Source organism: Juglans microcarpa x Juglans regia, chromosome 7D (assembly GCF_004785595.1).
Source record: "Juglans microcarpa x Juglans regia isolate MS1-56 chromosome 7D, Jm3101_v1.0, whole genome shotgun sequence".
NCBI classification, from domain to species: Eukaryota; Viridiplantae; Streptophyta; class Magnoliopsida; order Fagales; family Juglandaceae; genus Juglans; species Juglans microcarpa x Juglans regia.
The window spans coordinates 23,615,118-23,625,136 of NC_054606.1; the positions used below are offsets into that span (position 1 = coordinate 23,615,118).

At 39.6% G+C, this 10,019-nt stretch overlaps 2 protein-coding genes and 1 long non-coding RNA gene across 3 annotated transcripts; 2 read left to right on the top strand and 1 right to left on the bottom strand.

Moving 5' to 3' along the window:
- Window positions 1–1,521: 1,521 nt before the first annotated feature.
- On the top strand, window positions 1,522–2,697 carry LOC121238225 (vegetative cell wall protein gp1-like; the record flags this gene model as incomplete). The annotated part of the gene is made up of 1 exon (XM_041135056.1): window positions 1,522–2,697. A coding segment is annotated over exon 1 (1,176 nt), but the record flags the coding sequence as incomplete, so codon positions are not given.
- Window positions 2,698–2,747: 50 nt separating this feature from the next.
- LOC121238226 (protein qua-1-like) lies at window positions 2,748–3,176 on the bottom strand. The gene has a single exon (XM_041135057.1). The coding sequence runs from the start codon at window positions 3,174–3,176 to the stop codon at window positions 2,748–2,750; it is 429 nt and encodes a 142-aa protein (XP_040990991.1).
- A 292-nt stretch (window positions 3,177–3,468) lies between these two features.
- LOC121239302 lies at window positions 3,469–4,199 on the top strand. Its single transcript, XR_005935284.1, has 2 exons — window positions 3,469–3,832; window positions 3,913–4,199. It is a non-coding gene; the product is annotated as an uncharacterized LOC121239302 (long non-coding RNA).
- The last annotated feature ends 5,820 nt before the right edge of the window (window positions 4,200–10,019 follow it).

Below are 10,019 nucleotides of genomic sequence, written 5' to 3' on the forward strand. Positions count from 1 at the left end.
AATTCATCTTAACATTCAAATACAGCCTAAATTAACCATTCAAAAGCTTCTCGAGACTTTTCCTTTTAATTTTTTTTTTTTTTTTTTTTTTTTTTTTTTTTTTTTTTTTTTTTTTTTTTTTGTCTTTAACCCCTAGCCTGCATATGCTTAAAATTTTGCAAAAGTCAATTTTTCATCCTTCTTTATCTTTAGGTAATTAAGTATATTTACAAGTCACATCCGCCACAAAATATCGCCGCTATAAATTGCACCACCACCGCCATTATTTTGATATCCACCATCTCCATACTGCTACAAAGTCTCCTCCATTATATTATATTCACCATTATTTCCACCTCCACCTCCTCCGTATATATAGAAATCTTCTCCGTCTCGGCCGTCAACTCCTCCTCTCTACATCTATATATAAATCATCGGGACCACAATGATCTCCTTCAACTCATCCTTGATATGTATCATGTAAATAGAAACAAGTACGAAGAAACAATTTTCGATAAATAGAGTACTCATATATATATTTATGTAAAATTAAGCATGCTTGAAGGGCGGTGGTTAAATTAAGGTACAGTTTAGTTGTTGCAACTTAAATGTCATGTTCTCGTAGATGCATGCACGAGTTTCAGCCACAACTTTAATTAATGTGTTCTCCTAATTGAAGGGAGTGAAAGTACAATTAATAGAAATGTAATGAGTTGTAGAAAGAAGTTGAATTAAATGTGTTTTTTACGCCAAAGGGTTCTAGTTTCTGCCAATGCACAAGCTGTCAAACGAGTGGACAAATGTTGGCAATTAACTTCTCTGAAAAATGTGTTCAAACCATAAAACTTAACTTTCCCTTTACTGTGTTTTTGGTGGATATCAGTCATGTTGTTGCGCATTGCGAAGCGAACAAAAATCTCTTATTTGAGAATCTCAAAGAAGGATCTTGAACAGAATGAAGCCGTAGTTGAAGGGAAATTCTAGCGTAGTTTTTAGCTAGAGTGCAGACTAGAGTTTTAAGGGTGATGTGGGACATTCTTTTCCATAGGAATTGGGAAATGTTCTATCAAGTGGATTTTTTCTGCATGCCATTATATATGGACTGTGTAAACTCCCAATCTTCAGTTCAATTTTCCTTCCAACACAAGCCAATACTTGAGTGAAAATGTAGAGTTTATCAAAGAAATTGAGATCGAACCCCTCCCTGCTTTCAAACTCAAACTAACTTACCTCCATTGTTACTATGTAGACTTTCAAAACATAAGTAATGCTTAGAGGCGGAAGTCATATTCCATTAACCCCAATTTATTTGTAAAGAAGAAAAAAAATGGGAGGGCCAAAAAATCAAAGGTAGATAATAGGTTAGTTAGAGTATGGAAACTTCATGCGTACACATTAAACAAAATGCATGCAATGCTCTCTAAAGGGATGGCTCCCTATAAATTGACAGCATCTTGATGCTCATTCACATGTATTCTGAATATATTCTCAAGGAATAGAAGCCCCCCCAACTGTGAGACTTTGCAAGCGTTGGCACGGAAAATGGCCAATCTATGGCTTTATCTGGTCTATGCATTGGGATTGTTCTTGTTAGCCACCAATGTAGTAGCAGCCATTGACGAGCCTTATTTTGTCCACTCTCCACCTCCTAACCAAATAAGACGACCACCAATAACAGTCCCAAACCCACTTCCACCATTCGACAATCATAGGCAACCACCTCCACCATCACCATATTACAAGAAGTCTCCTCCACCACCCCCAAGTCGTCGTAAATCCCCGCCACCTCCACCACCATACTACAATAAGTCTCCTCCACCACCACCACACCATCAACATCTTAAGTCTCCACCACCATACAATAAGAAGTCGCCTCCACCACCACCACATAATTCCCAAAACTCCCTTCCTCCACCACAGCTAGATAGCCAAAATTCTCCTCCTCTTCCTCCTTATGTTTCTAAATCTCCCCCGCCACCATCATCATCACCTCCCCCTCTTTCAACTCCAACTCCAACTCCAACTCCATCATCATCTCCATCATCATCCTTATCACCTAGCAATGAACCACCATTACAACCTTCTCCATCTCCATTCCCATCCATACCTCTATCTTCAGCTCCATCCTCTTCTCTATCCCCATCTACATCCTTGCTACCACCACCGTCTTCATCTCTATCTCCATCTATATCCCCATTACTTGTCAATGAGACACTGCCACCACCTTCTTCATCTCCTTCCCTGTCACCATCTTCATCCTCATTACCTAGCAATGAACCACTACCACCACCTTCTCCATCTCCATTCCCATCCATACCTCTATCTCCAACTCCATCCTCTTCCATATCTCCATCTACATTCCCACTACGACCACCAACTCTATCTCCATCTATATCCCCATCACCTATCAATGAGCCACTGCCACCACCTTCTCCATCACTTTCCCCTACACCATCCTCATCCTCATTACCTGGCAACAAACCAATACTACCACCTTCTCTATCTCCATTCTCATCCACACCTCTATCCCTAACTCCATCTTCTTCCTTATCTCCATCTACATTCCCACTACCACCACCATTTCTATCTCCATCTATATCCCGATCACCTGTCAATGAGCCATTGCCACCATCTTCATCCCCATCACCTGGCAATGAAGCACCTCTAGCACCTTCTCCTTCTCCATCAACACCTATATCTCTAAATCCATCTTCTTCTCTATCCCCATCATTACCACCATGGTCTCCATCTTTATCCACATCACCTGTCTATGAGCCATTGCCACCACCTTCTCCATCTCTGTCTCCATCTCCTTTCACATCCCCATCCCCATCCACACCTCCATCTTCTTTTTCATATCCACCCACATCCACATCTTCACTACTACCACCTTCTTCATCCCCATCCCTACCTCCCTTTACATCCTCATCCCCATCTTCATCTCCATCATCATCAAAACCTCCATATATATCCCCATCCTTTTTCACACCACATGTCAATGAACCAATACCAACCCATTCTCCATCTTTATCCTCTTCTCTACCTCCATCCCCACCTGCAACTCCATCACTACCTCCATCCCCATCTCCATCCCAAGTTTTATCCCCATCCCCATCACATGTCAATGAATCACAATCACAACCTTCGCCATCTCCACCTCCATCCTCCTCACCATCTTCATCCCCATCCTCATCCATAATTCCACTGCCACCACCCTTGTCATCTCAGTCTCCATCCCCATCCCCATCCCCATCCACCTCTCCTTCTTTATCTCCATCCATACCCACATCGCCATCCTTACCTTCTTCTTCACCCCATCACCATTAGAACCTCCACCCCTATATGTTCACCAATCACCATCACCGCCCCCACAATCTTTACCACCACCATTGTAATCTCCACCACCACCTCTTTCATCCCCTCCCCCACCTAGTTACAAGTTTCCACCACCACCTCCTCCATCTCCTACTCCACCTAGTTAAAAATCTCCAGCACCACCTCCTCCATCTCCTCCTCCACCTAGTTACAAATCTCCACTACCACCTTTTCCATCTCCGCCCTCACCCCATAACAAATCTCCACCACCTCCTCCATCTCTTCCCCCACCCTGTAACAAATCCTCACCACCACCTTCGCCATCTCCTCCCCCACCACGTAACAAGTCTCCACCACCACCTCCTCCATCTCCTACTCCACCTATTTACAAAACCCCACCACCACATTCTCCATCTCCACCTCCACCCTGCTACAATTCTCCACCACCACCATCAAGCTCATCTCCTCGTACTTAAGACTACCAGTACCTAAGACCTCACATTATTTACTAAACAAATCACAATTTCTAAGAGATTATGTAAGTGTGTAATGGTCTTTTTTTCCTTCCTTTTCTTTTACCCATCGTTAATTATGATAATTTTTACTATTTGTTTTTAGGTACCTTATAAACTAATAAAAGAATAATTGTTGCTGAAGTACTCAAACTCTATTATCGTGCTATGGTTTATCATTATAACTCAATGCCAATCAAGGCAACCGTTCAAGACAACCGAGATATAATATGCTTGGCAGCTCTTGTGCAATATATAAATGTATTTTATTGACTTGATATAATGAAATGATGGTTACATAACATTTGTTCATCAATGCATGTAGATGCATTTTCTTAGTTTTTATTGATTGGGCCATCGATCTATTCATATATATTCAATTTATTGTTGATGCCATTGTCTCTCAATATCTCTCTCGATTGTATTAAATAATTTCTATTGAAAAAATGAAAGAGATCAATCAAAGAAAGGGGTTATCTAGTTAGATAGTAAGCTAGATGATTGTGAATCTGTCTCTTAGAAAAATATTGTTTTCAACTCAAGAACAACTTTTGCAATAAGAAACCCAACAATATTGTCCTCAAGAAATAACATTTTTTGTAAATTGTGTGCATATTGCAAATACTGAATATATACTATTATGTGTAAGATAAAACAGAATATGATGGAGTAGGTTTTGATACCTTACTCACTGAAAGAGTTTGTATATTTATAGAGCTATATCAAGTTGTTTGTTACAGAAGGAATTCAAATTTACAAGGATATGTAAAATACTATCTTAACAAACTAATTCAAAAATCAATTGTTTGCAATTCTATTTTCACAGTGCTGTGGTCTCTCAGGATCTTCTATTTTCTCTGTATACTTAGTCAAGCTAACACCCCTTACAAACTGATGGGAACTAAGCAGATCATCAGTTTGGACCTTGGGAGTTTAAACCTCAATGTTGTATGTCCCTTAGTAAAAATGTCTACTATTTGATCTTCTATTGAAATATGACAGACTTGAACATCTCTATTTACCACCTTTTCTCTCACAAAGTGGTAGTCCACTTCAATATGTTTTGTTCTAGCATTGAAGACTGGATTAAAAGCTAATGCAATGGCTCCTATATTGTCACACCAAATTACTGGACATTTAGCTAGAACATTGTTTAATTCTCTAAGTAACATTCCCATCCAATAGAATTCAGCAGTAACTAATGCAAGGGACTTGTATTCTGCTTTTGTACCTGAACGAGCGACCACATTTTGCTTTTTAGCACTCCAAGAGAACAAGTTTTTGCCCAGAAAAATTTCATACCCACTGCTACTACGTCTGTCATCTGGATTACCTACCCACTCAGAATCACAATATGCATTTATCTCTATAGTTGATGGTGTGTAATAAAGACCATAATCAATTGTCCCTTTGAGATATCTTATAGCACACTTGAGAGTTGTCCAGTGTCATTCTCATGGGGAATGCATAAATTGGCATAATTGATTAACAATATAGGAAACATCAGACCTGGAAATGGTGCAATATTGAAGTGCTCCAACAACCATATAGTATTTACTAGGATCTTTAAGTAGTAATCCTTATTGAGATGTCAACTTCTTTCCAGAAATTGTTAAAGATGACAATGTTTTTATTCAATAGATCAGTGATATATTTGCATTGTCTCAAGTGAAGGCCATTTGAATCACGGCATGCTTGAACACCTAAGAGGTAACTCAGATTCCTGAGGTCCTTGAGTTGAAATTGTGAGTTGAGCAATGAAGTGATGTATTGCCTACTTATTTGATCTTGCCATGATAATGTCATCTATGTATACAACAACAAATCATTGTAAGCCATTCTTTGCAAAAAAAATAGAGATGCATCAACTGATGATTCAAGAAATCCATATTCAATCAGTTGCTGAGAGAGTCTTCGAAACCAAGCTCTTGGAGCATGTTTTAGTCTAGATAGAGACTTATGTAATCTGCAAACAAAATCAGGTTGAGATTTATCAATAAATCCCTTTGGTTTCTCCATGAATACCTCTTCATCTAATATGTCATGCAAGAATGCATTAAAGAGATCTAGTTGATGAATAGGCCAATGGAAATTAATAGCTAGTGCCAGAATTAAACGAATAGTAGAGGGTTTAATTACTGGTGAAAACGTCTAGGGACTCGACTTATCCCTCATGAAGGTCGGCACTCGACTTATTGGTCACGAAGGTCGACAAGTCGAGGGATTTGTGTCCGACATTCCATTTGGGATTAGCTCAGGATGCTCAGGCTCGACCACTTCTTTGTGGCATGTCTAGGGACTCGGCTTATTTTTCATAAAGGTCGACAAGTCGAGAGACTTGTGTCTGACTAGTCATCTAGGCAGAGCTCGGGATGCTCTAACCTAACCACTTTTTTGTGGCGAGCTAAGGGACTCGACTTATCTATCACAAAGTTCTGTAAGTCGAGGGACTTGTATCCAACTGGCCATTTGGGTAGAGCTTCTAGCAGAGCTCGGGATGCTCTAAGCTGACCCACTTCTCCATGGCAAGTCAATGGACTCGGCTTCGATTACGAAGTTCAGCAAGTCGAGAGACTTGTGTCCAACTAGTCATTTGAGCAAAGCTTGAGATGCTCTAGCCCAACCACTTATTCATGGCCAGTCAAAGGACTCGACTTATCGATCACGAAGTTCGGCAATTCGAGGGACTCATGTCTAATTGGTCATTTGGGTAGAGCTCGAGATGCTCTAGCACGACGACTTCTTCATAGCAAGTCTTAGGACTCAGTTTATCGATGTAACACCCCGCTTCCCAAAAAGACATTTTAGAATTTTCAGGGAGCCAGTGTGCTACTACTAAACTTAAACTTAAGATCTTTTATTTTTAACAAACGCCAGATGCGAAAGATTTCCATAAATAATAACCTTTAATAAATACTGAAAATCCAAAATAAAGTCTGCAGAAGCACTTATTTAAAAAAAATACAAAAGTCTCATATGCTTATCAAAATAATTTATTTGAACTATAAACCATAGAAATAATCATAGCATAATCTGTCTAGGCCCCTGCCTCGCCTCTTGGGGTCAAGTCCTGTTCTGCTGTCTTATCCTCATAAATTTCATCACCTAGGATAGTTTAAAAACATAAAAATAAATTAAAATAAGTCGAATACTCAATAAGCAATACATCATACAGTAAACATAATAAACATAAGGTTTCTTGAAAAACGTGCATACTCACAAATACATATGTAATTAACATGAACATGAACATGGACTTATCTTTTCATTTATCATAGGCCGTTACCCACTGTTGACCCCCGTGAGTTAGGGTTAGCGAATCTAAGTAGATTCTGATTCCGCCCGTGACCGCAGGTTGTGGAATCCATACATAAGGAAGACATACTGGGTGCACTACCAACATGCACAACCTGAGAATGCAATATGCCCATAATATAGGTACCGTCTTCATATCATAACATAGGCCGTTACACATTTTATCAAAATCATACTTGCATACTTGTTATTTCATAGATTTCAAAAGAAATCACATACATACTTATCATATCGTATCATAGATTTCAAATGAAATCTCATTCTTTCATAAATATCATGATACATGTTTCCTCACATAAATTCATGACTTTCATAGAAAATTTTATGCATAACTCTCACAGAAAATAATTTTATGCATAACTCTCACATAAAATCATGCATTTCATAAATAATTTTATGAAATAACTCTTACATAAAATCATGCATTTCATAAATAATTTTATGAATAATCTCTCACATAAAATCATGTATGACTTCTCAAAATTATTTTAATGCATAAATTATCACATGAGATCATCAATATTCATAAACTTTCACATAAAATCATGGATTTTAATAAATAATTTAATGCATAAATCTTCATATAAAATCATAGATTTTTATAAATATATCATGATTGGGTACGTAAAGAGGAGCTTCCAAAGAAGGGCATACATGTAAAATATTTTTATAAAAGACATGTCGTTTACCGTATATACGTGGGTATGATCATGCTACTTACCTTGCAGTGCTAATCCACTATTTTCGGCACGTAATCAGTCGCCTATAAAATAAACACGTAATTTGCATAAATTTCTAATTAAACATGTGATTTTATTTAAAACCTAAACTACTATAATATTCTATATTTCCTAAACCTAGATTCTTCTTAACACTAAAATATTCTCATCTTTTAATCCTAAATAGGCATGGGTATTTTTGAAAAACAATACAAAGGGCATTATTGTAATTTAACTAACCCACTGAAAATTGATCTTACGGGTTGTATGCATATTCAGGTTGTACGCTTGAATGGGTTGCATGCATTCAGGTTGGGTGGTTTGATGCTCACCGAGAGAGGAAGAAGCAGTCGCGATGATGGGTTTGGTGGTTGGGCACGGCGTCAACTCCGACATGTGGCGGCTATGCAACTGAGAGCAAGAGAGTTATGAGAGAGAGAGAGAGAGAGAGAGAGAAACTGAATCTTAGAGAGAGAGATTACGGGGAGAAGGTTTACGCACCACGCAGCATGCATGGGGCCTTGGGTGGTGGAGGCTAGATCTCTGGCGTCGTCTGTTGCTACTGACGGTGGCGTCCCGGCCCAACAGTGGCAGAAGTGGCTTTCGGTTTGGGCGAGGATATATCCTATGTTTCAGTGCAGTAAAATAGAGCATTTTGGTGTGGTTTCTCAACAGCTGGGTGAAGGTGGTGGAGGGAAGAGCTACGGTTGCTGCGTGTGGGAAAGCTGGTGGTTCATGGTGTACTGCCGTGTGTGTTTGTGCGGTGGTTGGTTGTGTTCATGGCTTACGGGGTGTGGGCTAGCAGCAGCGTTGAGGAGAGGCTGGTGGTTGGACGTAATGAGCCTAGCTCTATATATAGACTAGTGAAAACCCTAGTGAAGAAGGAGAAGAAACGTGCGTGCATGGAAATGGATTAGACTTCGTGCATGTTTGAAATACATAGAATAAAATCCAGTAGAGTTTTATTATGAAGAGGAAATAAGAATAGTAATAGTTTTTGGACTCTAACACACACATGCTTGGAGTAAATAAAAAATAATAATAACTAAAAAATAAAATAATAACAATGGAGCCTTAACTCTAGGTTTTAAAAAAAAAAAAAAAATCATTTGATAATTCTCATATGGGCTTTAACTCATTTATTGAGCCTAAAAAATTTATCTATAATTTATCCTTAAAAATAGAGGATCGGGTCATTACAATCGGTTACGAAGTTCGGCAAGTTGAGGGACTTGTATTCAACTGGCCATTTGGGCAGAGCTTGGGATGGATGCACTGGCCTGACCACTTCTTCATGGCAAGTCATGTAACTCAGCTTATCAATCGCGAAAGTTGGCAAGTCGAGGGACTTGTATCCGACTAGCCATTTGGGCAGAGCTCGAGATGATCTGGTCCAACCGCTTCTTTGTGGCAAGTAAAGCAACTTGGCTTATTGGTCACGAAGGTCGTTAAGTCAAGGGACTTGTGTCCGACTGACAATTTGGGCAGAGATAAGGAAGTTCTGGCCCGACCACTTCTTCGTGGTGAGTCTAGGAACTTGGCATCTTGGCTTCCAGCTTTGACAAAGACAATTCAAAGTGAACATTCATACTTCATTCATAAAACATTCATACTTCATTCATAAAACATGTTTGATACATTCATAGGTAAGATTATGATTTCTAGGTAAAGTAGTTCTTTAGGTGCTCAGCGTTCCATGGGTAAGGTAGTTTGAGGCCCTATCGTCCTTAACCCCTCCCACTGTGGCCCTAGCAACTCCGCGATGGGATAATTCGTGTTTCACAGCCTGAGCATCTCCACAATAGGTCAATTCGTTCCTACAAATATGGAGGAATGAAGGCTCGGGGTGGTAAGAAACACCTCTGATGCCTAGGTCAGGTTGGGTTTTCAATCTATGATTTAAGGGAGCTCAAATGAAAGTACTTAAAGAGTTTTCTGCCACTGCCGGGAGGGGGGTGGGGATATATATATATATATCCTTGGTTGTGGTGGTCCCCTGGCAAGCCAATCGTGGTGATGTCGCTCCATACTTAGGTCATGTCCTCTTCCAATGTTTTACCACACGACAAGTCATCTGTGCCTGACCGTGGCAACTGCTGACAGTCCAGGGTACATGTCGTGGCTTGTCCGTCTCTAACCTTCATTAAATGTGACGTGGTCTCTACCTGGCGCACCCACC

What these genes read in the sequence shown, in the direction of transcription:
- LOC121238226 (XM_041135057.1), bottom strand. Translation starts at nt 3,176, where the DNA reads ATGGATGAGGATGGGGATGAAGATGGTGAGGAGGATGGAGGTGGAGAT.